This window comes from Vigna unguiculata, chromosome 3, assembly GCF_037176805.1.
Source record: "Vigna unguiculata cultivar grain cowpea cultivar isolate G323 ecotype 2 chromosome 3, ASM3717680v1, whole genome shotgun sequence".
Lineage (NCBI taxonomy): Eukaryota > Viridiplantae > Streptophyta > Magnoliopsida > Fabales > Fabaceae > Vigna > Vigna unguiculata.
The window spans coordinates 59175221-59197836 of record NC_140794.1 but is presented as its reverse complement, the minus strand read 5'-3'; the positions used below and the strand labels follow the sequence as shown (position 1 = coordinate 59197836).

The 22616-nt window shown below is 29.7% G+C and overlaps 2 protein-coding genes across 2 annotated transcripts; both read right to left on the bottom strand.

Moving 5' to 3' along the window:
• Window positions 1-4553: 4553 nt before the first annotated feature.
• Window positions 4554-7865, bottom strand: LOC114177691 (PLASMODESMATA CALLOSE-BINDING PROTEIN 3-like). The gene is made up of 4 exons (XM_028063150.2): window positions 7594-7865; window positions 6939-7175; window positions 6789-6822; window positions 4554-5004 (listed from the first exon to the last, which is right to left on the bottom strand). The coding sequence occupies exons 1-4, from the start codon at window positions 7643-7645 to the stop codon at window positions 4725-4727; spliced, it is 603 nt and encodes a 200-aa protein (XP_027918951.1). The 5' UTR covers window positions 7646-7865; the 3' UTR covers window positions 4554-4724.
• A 1703-nt stretch (window positions 7866-9568) lies between these two features.
• Window positions 9569-13942, bottom strand: LOC114177690 (protein CANDIDATE G PROTEIN-COUPLED RECEPTOR 2-like). Its single transcript, XM_028063149.2, has 6 exons — window positions 13573-13942; window positions 12304-12495; window positions 10385-10547; window positions 10072-10174; window positions 9887-9968; window positions 9569-9808 (listed from the first exon to the last, which is right to left on the bottom strand). Exons 1-6 carry the CDS (start codon window positions 13852-13854, stop codon window positions 9737-9739), a joined length of 894 nt encoding a protein of 297 aa, XP_027918950.2. The 5' UTR covers window positions 13855-13942; the 3' UTR covers window positions 9569-9736.
• Window positions 13943-22616: the final 8674 nt, after the last annotated feature.

Here is a 22616-nt window from a genome sequence, read left to right as displayed (position 1 = left end):
ATATTTTTAATTCTTTTTAAAATTTATATTTTCTAACCTTTATTTTGTTTTATATTTTAAAACTTATTTTATTTTATATTTTAAAACACGTATTAAAAATTATAAAACATATAAATTTTTAAAAAAATTACTTCAAAAAATAAAAAAATGGGTAATAAAAATACTAAATAAAAAATTATATATATATATATATATATATATATTTTCTAAGTTAAAGTTACTATTTTAATTTAAATTATTTTTTAATTTTATATATTTTATTGATATTATCATAATTTCTGTTATTTTCAGTTTTTGTTATTTGAATTTTTTAATTTTGTTTAAAATTTAAATATTTTATTTTAATGAAATTTTTAAAATTTTCTCAATTATATATTTTTTTATATTTTTAAATTTAAATTTATTTTTATATAATTTATTAAAAATTTAATAAAAATAAAAAAGAATCAAAAAATCATATTTAAAATAACATATAAATAATGAAATTTAAAATTAATATATATATATATATATATATATATTTGTATATATATTTTCTTTTTTTTTTTTTAATTTAAAGTTTTATTATTTTAAAATGAATTTAAATATTAAATAAAATTAAATGAAGCAAAATAAATTTATTATTTTTTTGTTTTTTTTTATTTAAAGTTTAGTATTATTTTAATTTTACTTATTTTTATTTTTATATTTATTTTTCAGTATATTAAATAAAAATAAAATTATATATAGATATTAATATTTTTAAAAAAGTATATATTAAGAAATTTGAAAACATAAAAAATAAATAAAATAATAAACTAAAAAAATCATTAAAAGTTAAAAAATATAAATTTTAAAAAGAATTAAAAATATTTAAAATAAAATTAGATTTTTTACTTACGGAAGTCAACTTCCGGACAATATTTTTTGACTTCCGAAAGTTGACTTCCAGGAATATTTTTTAACTTCTGGAAGAGACTTTCGGTGATAATTTTTGACTTCCGGAAGTTGACTTCCGGTGATACATTTTGACTTCCGAAAGTCGACTTCTGGTGATACATTTTGACTTTCGGAAGTCATATTTTGACTTCCGAAAGTCGACATAATTTTGGAGATGCGGTGTCTGCGGGTTTCCTTAAATAGTCAAAGAGTTTTTTAGGTATTTAAAGAAAGTTTGGAGGTGTAGAAGAAATTTTGGAGGTGCAGGAAGAAAGACCCATTTACTTTCTTGTTAATTGAGTAAAAAAGGTTGGATTAAAAAGAGTTTTGTATTCATAAAAATTCAATACAAATAGAAAATAATTACATCCCTCATATTCCTTAGTTTTTAAAAGAAAAGGCTTTTGTTTAACACTTGATTGAATGAGTGTAAAAGAGTTTTATATGATTACTTAATTACAGATCAACGTCTTCAAAAGTAATTATGTTTAAAATGTTTTAAGTTCACGTACGTAAATATGCATATGATATGACTTTAGTCTATCTAATAAATTATTCTTAGCTTAAATTTATTATCTTTTACTATTGCTGTCATTATAATTATGGAACTATATATAAATAATTTTTTTAAATATTTTTTATTTATTTTAGGATTAAATATGTTTTTGATCACTTAACTTTCAGTGAAATTTGTAATTAGTCTCTATTTGAAACATTTGACCAATTTAGTCCTTCATATTTAGAAATGCGTAAACTTAGTCTTTTTAACAAAATTTTGTTAAGTTTATTTGACATTTCAAACACAATTCATAGTTATATTTGTCTTGTTTATACCGTTTGACACATTTTCGCTTCAATGTTAACTCAATCATGAAACGCATTTGAAACGTCAAATAAACTTAACAAAATTTAGTTAAGAGAACTAAATCCACACATTTTTAAGGTTGATGAACTAAATTAGGTCAAAGTTTCGAAAAGGAACTAATTTCAATTTTTACATTAAGAACAAAAACATATTTAACTCTTTATTTTATAATTGGTTTTATAATTAAGAAAATAGTTAGGTTTAAAAAACAATCAAATTAAAAAAGCAGTAAAATTTACAGAAACAGTACAAATGATAAAATAATTATAATAATAAAATTGTTTTATTTTTATTTAAATGATAAATTTGAAATATAGATATGAACACTAAAATAGAAAATCTTCCATATAAAAACAGGCACAACACCGCTGATGTTTTAAATATATATAAAATATTTAAATTTTAAAAGTAACAATTAAAAAAGGAAAATTAAAAAAATGAAAAGTGTATATATTATTGATATAACTATATAGGTAATTATATATATACCACTTTTAGCTATGTATTTTACTTATATGCCAAGATTTATTTTAAATATTAATTTTAATATTATAATTTTAAATTATTGTAAAAATTATTTTCTAATATATCATAACCTAGAATTTAATATCTAAAAAATAAATACAACATAATATTTGTAAGGACTTAAAGCATTCTATATTTCATAGAAAAAGAAAAGAGTGAAGATTATTTTTTTAATCTTAAATATAACTATTGATTCTAAAAGTATAAAACATGTTTTAACTTTATTTTAAAGAAAAAATATATATTTATGATAATGAAAATTTTATTTTATAGTAATTCAATACTACAATATCGAAATTAGTGTTTAGGAGATAAAATTATAAAATATAAGTAAATATAATAATTTAAATAAAATATTAAAGTTTAATTATTGAATAAATAATAAAAGTAACACATAATTACCGTATTAATATTGAATATTAAATATATTATTAAATTAATTCGTGTGATTAAAATATATAATTATCTTAATTAAAAATAGCTTTAATTGTCTTAATTACACTAATAAATATTTTATGTTTTTAACATTAATAGTTTTAATTAAAATCTGAATAGGAAATGATTATATTTTCTATGGTTGGATAGGTCACGAGAGTTTCATTGTCTTATTTCAAAGTATTTTATCTATCTTAACACGTATCTAAAAATTTTGTTTTATCCTCATGCATTGGGAGTCAAAATGCCCATACTTATTATTTTATTATAATTAAAATGTTATTTTATAGTAATTCAATATAAGTAAAATATTTAGAAAATAAAATTATAATATATAAGTAAAATATAGTTATTTAAATAAAATATTAAAGTTTAATTATTGATTAAAAAAGTAAAAATAATATATAATTACCATATTAATATTAAATATTAAAGATATGCTTAGTTACTTAAAAATTACAAGTAGGTCTCCTTTACTTTTTTGTTTCAATGAAGTCATTATTTTTTAAAAATTGATTCAATTAACTAATTTTCCTTAGTATTTTACGAAAGACATGTGACATATCAATTGGTTATTTTTTCTTTTTTAATGTTTTTTGTAAAGTTTTTTTGATATCCACATATCAAATATTGTGGTGTGAAACATAACACTTGTGGTGTGTCATGTGATAAAATAGTGTTACATGTTATTGTCTTGTAATGAATTCAATTTTTATAGTGGTATTTTTTTTTAAATAGAACAATGTTGTATCTTTTTAAATTATCACCAAATTTATTATTTATATAAATGTTATATTAATATTTATTTAAAGTTGAACTTTTTATTAAATATTTTTAATAAATATAATAGTTCTAAATACTTACTCTTATCAATTTATTTAATAAATATAATAATATGAATACAATAAATAATAAAGTATTATTTGACTTAAAATAAAATAAAATATGGAATAAATATTTGGTGTTATCATTAGTGACCTATTGTGAAAGTAATATTTGTTGAGTAGAACTGTGGCCAGCGAGCATAAATTAATTTCCATCGAATGACACCGACTATTTTACATTAAATCACATTGTGAATGTGGTATTAACATAACACAAGGAAAAAACAGTGAGTAATATATAGCTGGGGAAGAATTGACAACGTGATTAAAAATTGAACGAAGAAAAGAAAGGTACAAGTGAATTAGCAACCCATGTGCTCGACATGTGGGGAATACAAGAAAAACAATCAGAAAGGCTGTGATAGACAACATTACACGCACAACACAACAAGCATCAAACACAACCTTGCATATTGGGAAGACAAACATCATATTATTTAAGCAATAAGTGTTATTCAGGAACCACCCTGATAAGAGTTTTAAAAAAAGACGAATTCAAAAATGGTTTTCCATGTGATCACCATGGATTTTTCATGCTCAATTTTACCCTAATGTTTCCACAAACACCTTATTCACTGCTGCCATACGTTGTCGTCCTTTCCCTTTCACCATTATACAGCCCAACATTTCAATTACAAGGACCACACTATTTGACTACAACAAGACCACAGTCAATAAAAAACTTAGTATCTGGCACTATTAATCTGCTTCTTAATTACATGGCATGTTTTTCTTAGGTTAATTGAAAGAGCGAAATTCATGGCTTCAAATTGACATGATTTTTATATATCATCCCATTACTAATCTTGGTGTGCCACTTCTTTCAAAATCCAGCATCGGTTTTTGAAAATTCATGGTTTGAACCATCTCATTGACAACGTTGTGTAAATCTTGGAACAGAGTAGAAAGGACCTAAGAAGAACAAGTAGAGTGAAAGTGTTGCCAAATTCAATAATTAATAAATCAAAAACCCAATAGCTAGAGGAAGGTGGAGAAAGATATTTCAAGAGTCCAAAAAGCAACGTCCCCAAGTTCAACACCTAGAAAAATAACATTCACAATAATACAGTGACATTGAGCATTTTGCTCTTACATTCTCAGCCCCAGCAGAAGATCATGAAGGAAGAGAAGAGAGTGATCAAGAAGAAACCAGAGTGCACTAGTCTAACACCACCGTGACTCTCATCATTCATGCCAGATCCTGAAGGTCCCATGCCACTGCCAATGCCTCCTAATACTCCAGGTGTGGTGCTGTATGGAGTAGTACCAGTGGTGGTTCCGGTGCCGGTCCCGGTACCGGTTGACGGGGTTCCAGTGGTGGGAGTGGTGCCCATGGTTGGTGTAGTTGTCACGGGAGTTGTACCAGTGCCTGCAGCACTGATAACACAAACAAAGGAATCAATCAATGCTCAACCCACATGCTGTGTCTCAAAACAACAGAAACAAAAAACACACTACCTAACTACCAGTAAGATCTAGGACCATGATAAATAAGCAAGTTTTACAAATTATAAGGTTTAATAAAACTAAATGAAATCATCCACATTCTACTTTCTTTAAGTTGATATTGACTCCAACAAGAACGAAATTATGGTTTTTTAATAGTAACATTCAAGAATATTCCACAACAGATAAAATCTTTCATGAGATTTGCTTTTTAAAACAATCGTCCTTTCCCCTTCAGTTGACAGACAATAATGGAAGTACCAAGACTGTTATCCAAATTGACTGTGGTATAACAGTGTCGTTGGTATTGTTTAGAACGATAAAAAAGCACACTTTTCACAAATTTCCAGGTTAAAAAAAGAAACAGACCAGGGTTAAACTATCGAAAACGATGGGGCAAGAACGGTCATAAACATGCACTTTTTTAAAAGTTTGATGGCCCAGATCTCGAAGCAAATGTTCTCCATGTGGCGTTTGTTTCACCGTCATCATTCATCATCAAAAATTCAAACTTGATCATGAAATATGGAAACAAAAATTCTCCCACACATAAATAAACAAAAATGCTCACTGTTAAGCACCCAAACACTACTGTCTTCCACCTACCTTTTACTATACACATAAATAAGGGCATTTCCGTCTCCTTTATTTTCTTTATTTCCAAAACTGCTAAAGCGAAAAAGCTGAGGATAAGATCGTCCAATTGGGACAAACTTGTCATTTCACAATCATAATGTCCAAGATTTTTTATTTGAAAAAGATTCAAACTTTACTGGAGCATCGGATCCCAATTATTCAAGCATCTTTCATATTTAACTTCTAAAGTTAGATGTCTCGCTTCAACGGCTATAATCATCAACAAGTAATGAGATGAAGACCCAATTATGAAATTACGATATTGTCAAGACCAAATTAAAACGAACGTTTAATAAGGAATATATTTAAAATCAAAATTAAAGATTATAAACCCTATTCTGCTTGTACCCACTAATTTATTTTCTTAGTTCCATCTTTTTGCCTTCAACTACACTCCTCAGTTTTCATTTTCAACAAATATATATATACTCCAAAAAGTAGGGTTTACTTGAATAAATATCTGATTAATGTTTCTTTTATTTATGTTTTTTTTTCTACACTACTTTCACATTTTCTTTTATCATGATTAAAAGACAAAATTTGAATTTCAACTTTTCTCCGTTTCTTTTATGATAAAAAGTGAGCTCGGCACGGGTGTACTCCTTTCACTTTAGTATCAAAAAAAAAATAAAGAGTGAAAAAGCATTAAAAGCGAATGTGAAATTCCTTCCTTCATCATAAATCTGGTATATATATTAAAGAATAAATGTTACTTTATTAAAAAAAATTAACCTAATTGGTGAACGAAATAACCTCATCAATTGCACTTTGTTAAACCCTAAAAAACACTAGTAACCTACCACGCAGCGAATATGCCTATTGCAAACCAAATAACTCTTTTATAGATAAAATAGCATAATAATATAAGCAAGTGCCCTAACCCGGATTATTTTTTATTATGTATGATGATAAGAAAAAAAGCGAAAGTTCAATATCAAAGTTAACATCGCCATCTTTCAAAATCAGACAACCACGTTATAACTTAAAGCAGAAAAGGAAAAAAAAAAACGTATTAAACCAAAGGAACAACAAATAGGAAGTTTGAGAATGAAGAACATGAGAGTGGAAGAAATCCATACCTGACACTTGAAGGGTAGACACAACCACCAGTGCCTGTCACCAAGAAGGAGAAAGAGAGAAACAGGTAAAAGGGTCAGCTATTGTGTTGTTTTTTTATGAAAGGAAAATATGGTAAGAAAAGGAAAAGAAAATAGAGATTGAGGATTTACTAGGGTCAGTTGCAGTAACAGTGGCTGTTCCTGCAAACTCACAGGACCCTTGAGCTTGACCCTTCTTCTGGAAGTAGCTATTGACGGCGTAGTTGCAGTGGGCCCTGACGGTGTTGGGCTGGAAACAAGGCCCATTTTGATGGAGAGGGTTACAGTCAGCACCAGCTCCACAAGCATAGTCTAATGTTTTCTGCAGGATCGCGTCGCCTCCATCCTTACAAACGCACCAAGTTGCACCTGTAACAGTAACAGTTTAAATACATCAGTGAGCATAGTGATGAGCATAGACAACGAGTGTGAAAGAAGAAGAAAAGGTTTAGATTTAGGAGAGGAAATAAAGGCTTGGAGGAATAAAGGTATACATGGCAGGACTCATTTTGGAGTGCCAAAACAAAAGAATCTACGCTAGCAAGGTAAGATTTTAGGACATCAAAAGTGTTAAGAAATGTGGAAATGGCACACTCTTGCATGACTGAACAAGTCCCTAGCTAGGATAAAGTCTGGTCTTTGAAGATTTCGTGAAAAAATAGAAAGGAGAGACATAGATCCAGTGGTGAAAATATGGAAAGGGTGTTTAAACTATAAAAAAAGAAGTAAAAGTTTGAAGCTTGAGTTTGAGAAGGAAGAGTAGAAGAGAAAGGAATTGGAAGCATACTTGAAGTGCCAGTGAAAGCCAAAAGAAGCAGTGCAAGAGCTAGAGCAGCCATTTTAGGAGACGATGAGGTAGAGCAATGTTGTTGTGAGAAAGGGATTATACATGCTAGAGCAGAGAGAGAAGAAGGGGAATGGTGGGTGCGTGACAGAGTGTGTGAGATGAGATGAGAATATGAGGACAAAATATAACACAGGGGAGGAGAGGAGATGGTAAAGTTGTGTAATGTGTAAACGGTGGGATAATGGTTGGCCTCCTTTCGTGTCGGCTTGTGAATGCTTTTTGTACTTTTGCAATTTCAGTCTGACACACTTAATGTGGTTAAAAATAATGTAAATAAATAGTTGTGTTTCTAATCGCGCTCCTCTTTTTTTCTTTACCCTATATCAAGGAAGGAAAATAGTTTCATAGGGACTCGTAAAAGCCTAACAGGGGTGAGTGGGGAGGCCTAAGCAGTGACTGAACAAAGCCCCTATGGGAGTGTGCCACTGTTTATCTTCTGCCATTAATTTCGTCATTTATATCCTAAATTGGCATCCAATGACTAGAGACGAGGTGAAATAAAGTTTTCCTTTTTACATTTTCTTTACTTCCTTGTCTTTAAACAGTACTAGTCAAAATTGATAAAAAGTTTTAAGCAATTTGACAAGAAATAATGAAACTTTAAAAGAATAAATTTGCACTGAACTTTTCTACTTTTTACCGTTCAGCCTCACAGTATAAATATTTCAACTATGAAAATAAAAGATATTTTTTGTTGCACGTCTAGTGCTAACGGTTCTTTGGGCTAGGCTAGAATTGTAAAACATCATATGGTAATGTTACATGCACCATGGTCCCATGTAATTCAATGTTGTTTCGCTAGTTGTACTTGAGGGTTGCCAGAAGTAATGACAGGAGTCTGGTCTCCGAACTATCCCTTGCTTCTCCTCTTTATTGAATATCTCAGCTGCACCAACGGTCCAAGAATTTTCTTCCTTTTAAAATAAAGAGACTAACCAATAAAATAAATAGTGTGTGAGAAAAAGTAGTTACGCAACACAGATGTCGTTTGTGAACGTGATTAGTGATTAAATGAGAAATGAAATATTTGCTAACTTTTTTCGCTAGCGTCCAATGCTCCACAGAGAAAGTCTCAGGTCTCGAGGAAGTGTAGCATGGCTGACTGGGCCATCATCGAATGGATGAGACCACGACTCAAACTAGGGTATGGGCCGGGACCAAGTCGATCGACACATGGGTTAGGTTTAGTGGAAGGGCAAAGAGGTCTACGACTCACAACAAGGTACATAATTAAATTAACTTTGAACACCAAAAAGCTATTAAATTAGCTTTGAACCGCAAAAAGCTATTAATCCAATATCTATCCCTTTTTCTTTCATTTCACATAACCAACACCTACATGGCACTTCTTTTAACCAATTTATGCATTTCTTTTTTGCTAGAATAGTTTTTTAAATTAGCAGCGTTCGTTATCTGAAACATAAAGCCACGCAAATATACTTTTTTATTGACACTATTTTAGATATTTCAAGAATTGAACGGTTGACTAGAGAGTCTTGCTAAAAGTAGTTACTGAATGCATCAAATATAATAAAGCTGGTAAGTTTGCATTTTTTATGAAAGATTTATTCATTGGGAAAAAAAATCAGCCTATAAATAACTCCCCGACAGTTCTTTACTACCCTTGAATGCGAACCAACATTCTCCAAAACCTAAAGCCACGCAATGCAAAATGCTATCCATCGAAAGGTGCTTATGATAAAATATAAAATGCAGAGGCTAATTTATGTTTATTTGTATATCATGTTATGGAGACATTGACCAGATTTTACCAAAATTATGAACTTTAAATACGTCGTTAAGAATTGAAAAATGAAGTTGCTGATGACAGCTTGAGGCACTACCTATTCTTCAGAAAGATATTTAAATGCTATGTGGATTTTGGAGCTTATTTTGGTTTTCATGAACGAGCTCGTTACTTAGTATGTTGGTTAGTATTAATATGATGAGTTATGAAAGCACTGTTCCTATAAAAGCATTTCACAGGCAGGAGGATCATACAATACAACATATGACGGAGCAGAGTCCAATATTTACAATAATGCACACACAAAATATGCCTGTCGGTTCTGAAGAATTATTCTCAGTCGGCATCAAAGAATCCAGCATCTTTCATTTCGGAATAATATGCAGTATCTAGAAGGAAATCCTCCTCCTGCAGCACATAATATGAATGTTCATGCATATATTATGAAAACCAAAAAAGAAACAGTAAATAACAAAAAATGTTTACCTGGAAGAAATCTGCAAGAAAAGTAATATAAAGAAATGGAAGATACAAAGAGTGATAACAAAGCGCAGTGAGATCATACAACCTGCAGATGAGAAGCATTATCTGTTATTCATTGTTTAAGCTATCGAGATGATAATTAAGTACCACTTCTAAGTTCTAATTGAAAAGAAGATATATAGCGTTACCAATTGCCGAGTCCAATGCCAATTCCAGCTAGTCCACAAGCAAACAGGCTAATCACACTAAGTACAAACATTACAGCAACATAGTTGTAAAAAGCTGGTCTTGCTGCAAAGATGAACGAAAATGAATCTTTTGGAATATAACTGGTAACAGAATTAGTGTGTTTGGCAAAAAGTTGTCTCTAATGTATATTTAAACAGATGTTGTAATCAATGATACACTAATATCACTTTTATGTTTCCTCATTTGGAAAGTGTGAATGCCATTCTACGTGCACAAAGCAGCTATCAACACACTGTCAGAAGTTATACTCACGTGGAAGCTTCTCTCTCCATTTGGAGAAATGTGCAAATAAAATGAAACCATAAGCTGCAGCAAGCAATAACTTGTGCACTATCCATAAACTCCACTTGATTGTATGAGCTCTTTCAACATGTCGATTGAACAATGGGACCCCAAATCCAAAAACATATATTGCCTGATAAGGAAATGCTTAATCAGCAGAAGACATACCACGAAACAATGCATAAAAGGCGATGACAGTTAAAAGCAGTTTGAGTAATTAACATCTACAGAACAATGAAGACTTGACACTGTGCCTCGTATCATATTATGCAACGAGAAACAGAAATAAATAGAAAACCATTGTAAGTTGAAACCACCACATTTTTTTTTTGTTTAGGAAAGAAAATGCAAATTAAAATTCATATTGAATAGAATGGCAAAGTTACATATCAAAGATAAGTCATCCTCAAAGAAACCAGATACAGCATAGAACCTAAATCAAATGACAAATAAAATTCTAAAACAATAAAATGGTGTTCCTAATATAACTGGAACAATTTATTGTTTCCTATCTGATACATCATACATCTAACGGGTGAAGCGAGCAAAGTTTCAGTTGTACGTTAACGTATTGGAGATATAAAATTACATTGAATACATTTATGCAGATATATAATTAGTTACTTATGGTTACAATCCGAGAATAATATTTCCTCATTTATTAAAATACCATATTTGAATCCTCACTAGGACATCTTTTAGCCGAACAGTCTTGCATTGTGCTAAAACTTTTTCCACAGGAGATTCATAGCATGCTATCCCCCCTCTCAATCTTGTGTCACAATTGTAGCTAATATTTTGAAGTGGTCTAAAAGGAAGCTTCCAATTGAAATTAATGATTGAACTCCCCGCAGTTAAAAGCACCCCATTGACATATCATGTGATTAAAGAGAAATATATTACAGTTTAAAAAATATACAATACTACATGCCAGCATTCAATTAAGAGAGAATAAGTTACATCTGTCAGACCATAAGGCAAAATTTAACGTGGAAGTGATAGACCACTATTAATTAGGATATGGGAGTTAAAAAGGGTGATGAAACCACATTAATCCATACACAAACTTCCTATCAAAAATTAAGAAAAACTTGCGAGGCTACATGCCTGAGGGTTTTCAATTCAGAGAAATTTGATAGATGCCTAATACTGCCAAAATTTGGGAGCTTATGAACTTCTTTTAGTAAATAACAGCCACCTTTCCCACTTTGTCAGTTAAAAACATTATATAAAATACAAATGACTTTTTCCATAGAATGATGGAGTTGAGTTCAGCAGTATGACAAAAAGAATAGGCTCAGAAACATTTTTGAGTAAACTCTCAAAAGGGAAGTGGATAACTCAACATGAATTTTGGAAATTTGGATCACGGACAATCGCTGCAGAAGGAGACTGATTAATAGTTATTACAAAAAGTAGTCCCCCATGAACATAAGAACAAGTAATAGAAACGTAAAATCACTGCCAAAACAAGTTCACTTATCATTTCAAAGGCAATTTTTGTTTATTATGTTTCATGTTGCAAAACTTTCCATAGAGCTGTGTTTGTGGTACCCGTTAGTTCTCCAAAGAAGGTTGCACTATTGGTAGCGATCAATGTAGCTGGTATTAGTGAATAATGGTTCGGCAATTGACTACTTTCCTGAGCTGTTATATTTGCAATTGCGATGTACATTAAGACAAAATTACATTGACAACAAGAGACAAACCAGTAACGGGTAGGAAGAAAATCAAATGCTATTCATAAAGGGGAAAGTTATATGAAACCAACAAAGAATAAGCAAGTCGAGACACCATTCAGTCACAAAAATCCATTTATATTTTACAAAACATATTAAGTACATAGTACATGCATGTATACAACTAATGTGAATGAAAATCCAACTCACCTTAAGAAGGGTATCCATACAGACAATAATTCCTGATGCAATGAAAGAGTGTGCAAGAGCTTCCATGCCATTCATATAGTTATCGTTCAGTAAGAAAGCTATCAAGCTTATCTCTAGACACAGCATACCAGATGCTGTAAATAATGACAGCAGATTCCATGCAACCTCCTTTCCTTGAGAGCACTGCCATGCCTGCTTAAGAAAAAAAAGAAAGAGTTGAAGGGCTAAAAGAAGGGAAGGTACAAATCGTACTGCCAACTGAATGGGAATAAATTAAAGTGATAATCAAACTTTGCATAGGAGCACACAAGGAAATGGAAAAGCTATGCCGTAGATTTTGCACCCATACAGATTACTTTTACCCACTGGACTCAAAAGCAAACAGAGCCCGTAGCTGAAAAACTTAAATGCAGATTTTTAAAGTTCGTAAAGTTCTGTGGCTGGAAACAAGTCTTCAGCATCAGTGCAGAAGCCACATAGTAACAAAAGCAATGAAAGTCACATTCATAGTTACCTCATGATACAATACTATTATGTATGATATATTCAGGCACAATTAAATAGCACTTGCCACTTCTTCTATTTTTTCTTTTGTTCTGAAGTAAACGGCAACCTTGAGGTTGGACCCCAGCCAATGAACACCTATATGACCGGAACCGTTGGTACTCTCGTCACACTCATGAGATCACAGCTTCGCAAACACTCTCGATAATTGAACACTTTAAATAGAACTGGTTGTCTCGTGCTTTTTCTATGTGCTACCATTTATTGCTAGTTTTTTTTTTCTTTCTAACATGCTGTTGGACTTCAAAAGCACTCTTCCCAGCTTTCACTCAGCAAAGACTAATTAATATGTGGAAATCCCCTCCCCTTTCCCCTCACATTATTCGTATTGCAGAGAACGGCCATTTGTTGAATTTGAAAGAGAGGAGTAGAAACAAAATAGCCAAACTCATGCTGCCAGAAAATCAATGGATGTGTTCCCATACGCATCCCACAAAAAATTCAATAAAAAAAAAATGCACCACGAACTTGAAAGGGTGTCATAATTTCATAAAAGCCGTGTATTAAAAAGTGAGACCCAAAGGAAAATGCTCATCGGAATAACCATTTTAATATCAGACAGAGTATGATAATTGTCTTAAAATCAAGCGTAGCATGATTTTTTACTAATTGATAGTGTAAATTACAGAGACTTCTCAAATCAGCATCATCGAAGCAGAAGAGAAAACAATATATACAAAAAAGGAAAGATGCGACGTGGTGTACCTGAAGAGAAGACCATGCGAGGTTTAAAAGCGTGACGAGCCAAAGGACGGCGTAATAGGAAACGACAACATAGGAGCCTCGACGACAGAGGCTGTTGAGGCTCTTCTTGGCGTGCAGCGCAAGATACAGAACGAACAAGACGGATGAAACGACAAAGAAGAAGCCGTACCCATCGCACTTCAGATCGCTGCCAAGTGGCGACAAAGCTTCATTTTCGATACTCTGTGACATGGTTTCAGGGTTTGAGATCCGTTGAGAAGAAAAGGGGTTTGTGGGAACCATAGGACATTGTTTGGCCCCTGACCAAGTGGATTTTCTTCAACAAGATCGTGGAATTGAGTTGACGATGGAGTTAACTACCCTCTTTCTTATCTTGTGATGAAAGTTTCCCTATAATAATATCAATCATGATTTACAATTTTTTATTACATATTTAACAGCTTTAATATGTCAGTAATAATTTAGCATTAGGCCTGTAAATCTACTAAAATCAAATTATTACAGCTCAATCATACCCGATTCAAAAAGAATTGTTCAGTACAAATTTATATATTATGTTAAAACATAACAAAAGTTTGTTTGTTATATATTTCTTTATAAGTAGAAAATAGTCTTGTAGTGAATGTTTAAGAGGTATATATTTATATTATTAATAAAAGATATTCCTCTCTTAAGTTATTTTTCTATTACATATTTTTTTCTGTTACAAATGAAATTATGATAAAATATTTTAATCATTAAAATAGTTGAATTATAGGAATAATTTTACATATAGTTGAATTATAGGAATAATTTTACATGTTTATAAAGTATTATAGGAATAACAACATAACTATATATCGACTGTATATATTAATTATAAATATTTTTTCTTGTATATATTTTTGTGTTTTTTCTTTCAATAAAATACAACACATAATTTCTTTAATTTATTTCCTTTACATGGTATCAGGAGCATGCTTGCTCAATCATTTATTTTTTTCTTTTCCTATCCATGTTTCCATGGCTAACGAATGTAAAAGAATTACATTTCAGTAGTTCTTATACTCTCAATCATTCTGACCATCCAAAAGTGATTCTTGTTTCGAAACCTCTAAATGGAAAGAACTTTTCGACTTGGCATAGAGTCATGATCATCTTTTTAAATGCAAAATCCATATTGAATCTTGTTGATAGAACTCTCAAGGCACCCTCTGCGGGAGACAACTAAGAAGAATATGCAACATGGGAAACATGCAACGACATGGTATTATCTTGGATCTTCAATTCTTTGACACCTGATATTGTAGATAGTGTTATTTCCTATGACACTGCTCATGAAGTCTGGAAAGATCTTCGAAATCGCTTCTCTCAAAGTCATGCACCATTGAATTTTCAGATTGAGAGAGACATTGCTTGCTTGGCTCAATATCAAATGACAGTCGCAACCTATAACACAAAGTTAAAAGAAATTATGGATGAGTTAGACTTCTATAATAATGCAACCTGCACTTGTGGAGTAGACAATAAAAGGTGCAAATTGATGCAATTTCTTATGGGATTGAATGCTACTCGTGACCAACTTCTCTTAATGAATTCATTGCCTGATGTTACACAAGTTTATTATTCCATCATTCAAGAAGAAAAATAATGACATTTGGGCACCACACGTGACACAATAGAAGCTTCAACCATGGTTGTTCAAAAGAATGAACCAACAGCCCTTGCTGTTCGACGCAAACAAGGTCCTCTTTCACGTCTTAATTAATCTAATTGAAAGTCGATGCATTGTTCTCATTGTGATAGAGATCATCATACAAAAGAAACATGCTGGAAGTTACACAATTATCCTTTTGAACACCCAAGGCATGAAGTCACCCATAATGCTTATTCTAAGCCAAATGGGAATAGTCAATTTTCAGCAAATAATGTTAGAATGACCTCACTGATGCAGCAGTTGTAGTCCATAATGAATGAATTGTTAGGAATCCAAGTGTGAGTCTAAGTCCCACATTGGCTAGAAAGGAGAAAGTAGAGCACTATATAAGGATAAAGACCCATAAACCCATTGCCTTAAGGTTTTGGGTTGAGAGTGGTGTCAAGGCTTTATGTGGTTGGACTCAGGTCTCATTGGTGTTTACTCTCCTTAGTGAAACCTTCTCTATAAACTTAACATGAATTAACTGAACTACAACTTCAACAAATTTTGTCTATTATGCAGGGTAATGCATCATCTCCGTTAGCTAATCCTAAGGTTAACAACGCCAATGTTCCTTCAGGTTTGTCACCACCCAAACTTATTATTGATAGTGGGCCACTGATCACATTATTTCTTCACCAACCTTGCTTGTCAACGGTAAAAAAAATACTTCTTTACCAGCAGTTGTTATGCCAAATGGTAACCAGACCCCTATTATCTCCATTCTTTTTCCTTCTGGGTGTATTTTACAAGATTTGATAATGAGAATGGCAATTGGTTTGAGTAAACAACAGGATGAACTCTACTACTTGGTTGCAATGACATCAAATAAGTCAATTTTCATTCCATCACTCGCAACCCATGTCACCGAGTCATCTCCTCCTTCAAACACTTTTACTACCTTATGGCATCGACAACTAGGACATCCATCTCCATCTAGATTAGATCTCATGGCTAAAACTTTGTTAAACCTCTCTTTAGAATCAAACAAAATTTGCGATGTTTGTACTCTTGCAAAACAGACACGCCTTCCTTTTTCAAACAGCTCAATTTCTTCCATTAAACATTTTGAATTACTCCATTGTGATATTTGGATACCATATAAAGTTCCTTCTTTTTCTGGTTCAGAATATTTTTTGACTGCTGTGGATGACTTTTCTTGCTTCACTTGGATTTTTTTTCATGCATCATAAAAGTGAAACTCAACATCTCCTTATCAATGTCTTCTCTTTTGTTAAAACTCATTTTAATACGAATATAGCCAATATTTGGGTTGATAATGGAAGATAATTTTTTTTCTATGCAAGATTTTTTTACATAACAAGGAACAACTTACCAACATTCTTGCACTTACACACCACAACAAAACGAAGTTATCGATCGTAAACATAGACATATCCTTGAGTCAACACGCATCCTTCATTTTCAAGCTCATATTTCCTTACACTTTTGGGCATAATGTGTTTCCACTGCTATCCATATTATTAACAGGTTGCCTACGTTTCTTCTATCACGTCAGACACCTTTTGAGCACCTATATGGTAAAATCCCTTCTTATTCACACATTCAAGTTTTTGGATGTCTTGCTTATACTGCTAATGTTCATGTTTCTCAGAAGCTTGCTCCTCGTGCCTAAAAATGTTTTTTTTTTGTTATCCTCTTGGCCAAAAGGCTTACAAGTTATATGATCTCGAAACAAATTCATGCACGCTCCATGCAAGCCTCACATGAAAGCTGCAATGCATGTGCTGCGATACTTACAGAATCATCCAGGTCAAGGTCTATTTTTTCCTTCATAAAATAATTTATCTTTGCACGCTTCCTACGATTCAGATTAGGGAGGTTGCCCTGTATTTCGAAAATCAACTACAAGTTATTGTGTTTTTTTGGAATCCTCCCTCATCTCTTGGTGAACAAAGAGGCAGAAGACAATTTCTCTATCCTCTACAGAAGCAGAATATAGAGCATTGACTGATACTTGTTGTGAGTTGACTTGGTTACGAGCATTGTTGAAAGATTTACGGATATTGCATCCTAAACTGACGTTGTTGTATTGTGACAATAAAGTCGCCTTACACATTGCGGCTAACCCGATATTTCATGAAAGAACTAGACACATAGTGATGGATTGACACTTCATTCGTGATAAGATTCAAGATGTTTCAGTTGCAACAAAATATATACCTTCCGTTGAACAACTTGCTAATGTGTTTACTAAACCAATGGGAAAATAAGCTTTCTTTACCATGAAGCGCAAATTGGGAGTTCTTGGTATTCACTCTCCAACTTGAGGGGGAGTGTTAGAAATTAAATCATGAGAAAATATTTGATTATTAAAAGGTTTAATTACTTGGATGATTACCACTTTGGTACAAGTGTGTTAATCTGGTACCCGCTTTTAAAAAATTGTCAATTGCATCCCAACTTTTGAAAAAGTGCTTCAATTAGGTTTCTTTCAAACGGAGTTGACTAACGTCATTAGTCAACGTGCCACGTGTCAGTCTGTGGTTTGTTTTTATTTTTTAAAGATTTTTTTTGAATTTTTTGAAAAAAAATTAAAAATGCCATGTGTCAGGTCCCTGTGTGTGACATATGGCATTGTCAATGCCACGTATCAATGTCACTATCATATGCCATTGTGTTGATTTCGATTTAGTCCCTATATATGTCTTTTTGTTTCAATTTGGTACCAACTTATGTGTATCTGATTCAATTTTGTCCCAATTTTTTTAATAAGAAAAATATTTTTGTAATCCATTTTCTTAAGATTAAAACTAATTAAGTATAAATATTTTTGCAAAATTAAGTACTAATATTTATATTGTTTTACTAATATTTTTTAGACTAAATTTATTATTTGTATGAAATGTTTTACTAATATTTTTTTTATTAAAAATGACTTTTTAACATATTACTTTATTAATTACTTTTTTATTAAGTACTCATGTTTTGTTAATTATTTTTTTTTCCAAAATAGAATAATATTGTCTCTTACTAATTTAAAACCAAAATTTCTATTTGTCTGAATATTATACTAATTTTTTTTGATTAAAAATGACTTAATAAAATGACTTTTACCACTAAATTTTAATATATATATCAAATACTTAATTTTTGTAAGAATTGTATACTTAATTACTTTTAATTTTATAAAAAATGAATTTTAATTATTAAAAAAATTAGGTCAAGATTGAATCAGATACACACAAGTAGGTACTAAATTGAACAAAAAGACAGATATGGGAACTAAATCAAAATCAACACAATGAGATCTGATAGTGACACTGACATGTGGCATTGCAGTGCCATGTGTCACACATAGGGACCTGACACGTGACATTTTTATTTTTATTTTCAAAAAATTAAAAAAAAATTAAGAAACATTAAGAAACATTAAAAAAATAAAAAAAAACCACATATTGACACGTGGCATGTTGACTAACGACGTTAGTCAGCTCTGTCTGAAAGGGACCTAATTGAAGCACTTTTTCAAAAGTTGGGATGCAATTGACATTTGTTTAAAAGCGGGGTACCAGATTGAGACACATGTACCAACCAAAGTGGATATCATCCGAGTAATTAAACCTTATTAAAACAATTGAATTATAGTAACATTTTTGCAGTATTATAGGAATAATAACATAATTGTAGAGATTGTATGTACTAATTATAGATACTCTCTTTTGTATATATTTATGTATTTTTTTTTTCAATAAAATACGACACATAATCCCTTTCATTTGTTTCCTTTACATTTTCGACATTATTTTTTAAATAGTTATTTTTTAAAATTTAAGTGATCATTTGTAATAAAAAAAATATTGATACAACAAGTAATTATTTATAATAAGATTATTAAAATTATTTGCTTTTATAATTATTTTTTAAAATATTTATTTTAAAGTTTAATAACATTTTTTATTCCAACAATTATTATAATACTTTTTTTATAATGAAAGAAAAAGATAAATACATAAATTATCGAGTTTCAAGATAATGGAATACTTTTAATTTTTATGTATTTTTAATATAAAAGAGTAGTTTTATTTGAAGGATCTGACACTAATATGTGAAGTAAGATTGAAATTGTAGTTGAAAGAAGATAAAAGACTTAAACAAGATGATGATTATTGATGATAAATAAATTTGCCCCGCGGAAAATTGGGTGGATATGAGTAATATTTAATTTTTTTTAATTGGATATAAGGATAAAAATAAATATATGTGCTATGTCTCTATTCATATATCCGCTTTGTCACGTTTCTATACTTATCATAATATTCATCATCATCATCCTCGTCCCTTTTCACATTTAAATGACTAAAGTAGTCATAATTTATTATATAATTTATATATATAAATTGAAACCATCATTAAAGAAGTTTTCAAACATCAAACAAACGCGATACACGAATAAACTAAAAAGAGAAATTTTAAGATACTCCGCATCATCAGACATCGTTGCCTAATAACATATCAGTGTCTTTTTCACTTGACATGTGTCTACCTACTTTATCATTTATTTAATAATTTTTATGACACATAATTATCTAATAGACATTTATGAAAAAAATATTTATATTTATTTAAAAGTAAATGTAAGTTTTTTTTTTGTCATAGTACATATTTATGTAAATATAAATCTAAATAAAAAGTTAAAACAAATGTAGTATGGCAGACATAATTTTTCTCTTAAAAGTTCAAATAAAAATATTTATAAAAAGAAAAATAAATAACAATGACGTAATTTGAAAAATATAAATTTAGAAATAAAAATATTATTTTTACCATAACAACAACATAATCAATGTTTTTTTTCAATAACCTGACATATTTTTCTATTATATGTTAAAATAAAAAATATTTTAAAAAATATAAATGAATAATAATAACATAATTAAAAAAAACTAAAATGAAATAATTTTTTTTAGTACCACTGGAGATATAATTTTTATATTAAAAGTTCAAATAAAAAATATTTGAAAAGTAAAAATAAATAATGATAACTTAATTCTCGAAAAATATAAATATATAAATAAAAATATTATTTTTATCATTAAAACAACATAGTCAATTTTTTTTTCAATTCATATGTTTCTATTAAAAGCTAATATAAAAAATATTTTAAAAAATATAATAAATAATAATAACATAACTTGAAAAATTAAATAAATAAAATAATAATATTTTGAAAATAATATATAAAAATAAGTTAATAAAAAAATTAAAATAGTTAAAAGTTAACCAAAAATTATAACATTAACACATAATAAATATAATACTAATTAAACGTTAATCAAAATTTTAATTCACAGTAATTTTTTTATATCACTGCAACATGATTTTTGTAATAAAATTTAAAATATAAAATATTGAGAAAGTAAAAATAAATGATAATAACATAATTTGAAAAAATAGAAATAAAAATATTAATTTTACAATAAAAAACACAGTCGGTATTATTTTCAATACTATTAAATATTTTTTCAATTAAAAGTTAAAATAGAAAATATTTTAGAAAAATATAAATAAAAAATAATCACATAATTTGAAATATATACAAACATAAGAATAAAACAATAATGTTGACAATAAATATAAAATAATGACATAATTTGAGAATTAATAAAAAAAACAAGAAAAAAAGTTAAAAGGTAACCGAAGATTATAACATTAACACAGAATAAATATAAATACTAATTAAACATTAACCAAAAAGTTAATTCACAATCAGAAATTTATGTAAAAGTTTTCAACCATGACAAATCAAAGATTATAAAATTAACACGCAATAAGTATAAATGTTAATTAAACATTAACTAAACTTTTAATTCACAATAATAAATTTGTGTTAAAAATTTTGAATGATGACAACTTTAAATTATAACATTAATAAATAATAATAAAAAATACTAATTAAATATTAACCAAATTATTAATTCACAATTAAAAATTTGTGTTAAAATTTACTAATAATTTTGTATGATGTACTTTTTATGTACCACAAATTTCAATATAAGTTACAAAAATTAACATTTATTGCTTGCACTAGGTGGTTGGCTTGAAAAAAAAAGGTCTAATTTGATAGACAAATAAGTGGATACAAAAAACAAATAAATGGGGAGCTGTGTATTACTTTTCGTACAATTTTTTAAAATTTACTATTTTTTTTTTCATCCAATGGGGTGTAACTTTTATGTATCAGAAATTTGCTTACAAGTCAAATAATAATTCTTATTTTTTGCATGAGGTGGCTGGCTTGAAAAAGAAAATATGTTAAACAAAATCTTAAGCTAAGTGGGGCACAATAAAAAAATATGTGGAGAGTTGTTGGTTACTTTTGGTACAATTTTTTAAAATTTACTAATTATTTTTTTTCGTCTAATGAGATGTACTTATGTACCACGAATTTCATTCTAAATTACAAAAATCAACCCTTATTGCTTGCAGGCTGACTTGGAGAAAAAAATAGGTCAAACTATATAGGCAAATAAATGGGACACAAAGAACAAATAAGTGGGGAGTTGCGTATTACTTTTCGTATGATTTTTTAATATTTTTGATCAATCTTTTTTAGTCATCCAATGGATGTACTTCTTATATATCACAAATTTGCTTACAAGTCACAAAACAACCCTTATTTTTTGCACAAGTTAGCTAGCTTGAAAAAAAAAGTCAAATAAGATCTCAATCTAAGTGGGGCACAATGTACACATATGTGGGGAGTTGCTTGTTACTTTTCGTACAATTTTTTAAAATTTACTAATCAATCTTTTTTTTCGTCTAATGGGATGTCTTCTTATGTACCACGAATTTCATTATAAGTTACAAAAATCAACTCTTAGCTTGCACTACGTGAGTGGCATGAACAAAAAAATAGGCCAAACTAGATAGGCAAATAAATAATAGGCAAATAGGTAGGGCACAACGAACAAATAAGTGGGGAGTTGCGTATTACTTTTCGTATAAATTTTTAAAATTTACTAATAAATTGTTTTTTCATCCAATGGAATATACTTTTTATGTACCACGAATTTGCTTACAAGTCAAAAAACAACCCTTATTTTTTACACAAGGTGGCTGGTTTGAAAAAACAAATAAGTTAGATAAGATCTCAATCTAAGTGGGAAACAATGAACAAATGAGTGAGAACTAAATATTAGTTTTTCTAAAAAAAATTTAAATATACTAATCAATCTTTTGTTTGTTATCCAATGACATATATTTCTTGTGTACCACGAATTTGCTTATAAGTTACAAACACCAAGGGGCACTGCGTTTTATTTTTCGTACAAAGTTTTGAACTTTACTATTTAATCTTTTTTCTATCATCCTATGAGATGTACCTATTATGTACCACAAATTT

Excerpts from the sequence above, each read along its gene's own strand:
- LOC114177691 (XM_028063150.2), bottom strand. The coding sequence starts at position 7,645 with ATGGCTGCTCTAGCTCTTGCACTGCTTCTTTTGGCTTTCACTGGCACT. Across the intron at positions 6,823-6,938 it reads TGTTACTGCAACTGACCCTA|GCACTGGTGGTTGTGTCTAC; the intron begins GTAAATCCTCAA and ends TCTTGGTGACAG. Across the intron at positions 5,005-6,788 it reads GTCTACCCTTCAAGTGTCAG|TGCTGCAGGCACTGGTACAA; the intron begins GTATGGATTTCT and ends TTGTGTTATCAG.
- LOC114177690 (XM_028063149.2), bottom strand. The coding sequence starts at position 13,854 with ATGGTTCCCACAAACCCCTTTTCTTCTCAACGGATCTCAAACCCTGAA. Across the intron at positions 9,969-10,071 it reads GGCATTGGACTCGGCAATTG|GTTGTATGATCTCACTGCGC; the intron begins GTAACGCTATAT and ends TCTCATCTGCAG. Across the intron at positions 9,809-9,886 it reads TTCTTGCAGATTTCTTCCAG|GAGGAGGATTTCCTTCTAGA; the intron begins GTAAACATTTTT and ends TATGTGCTGCAG.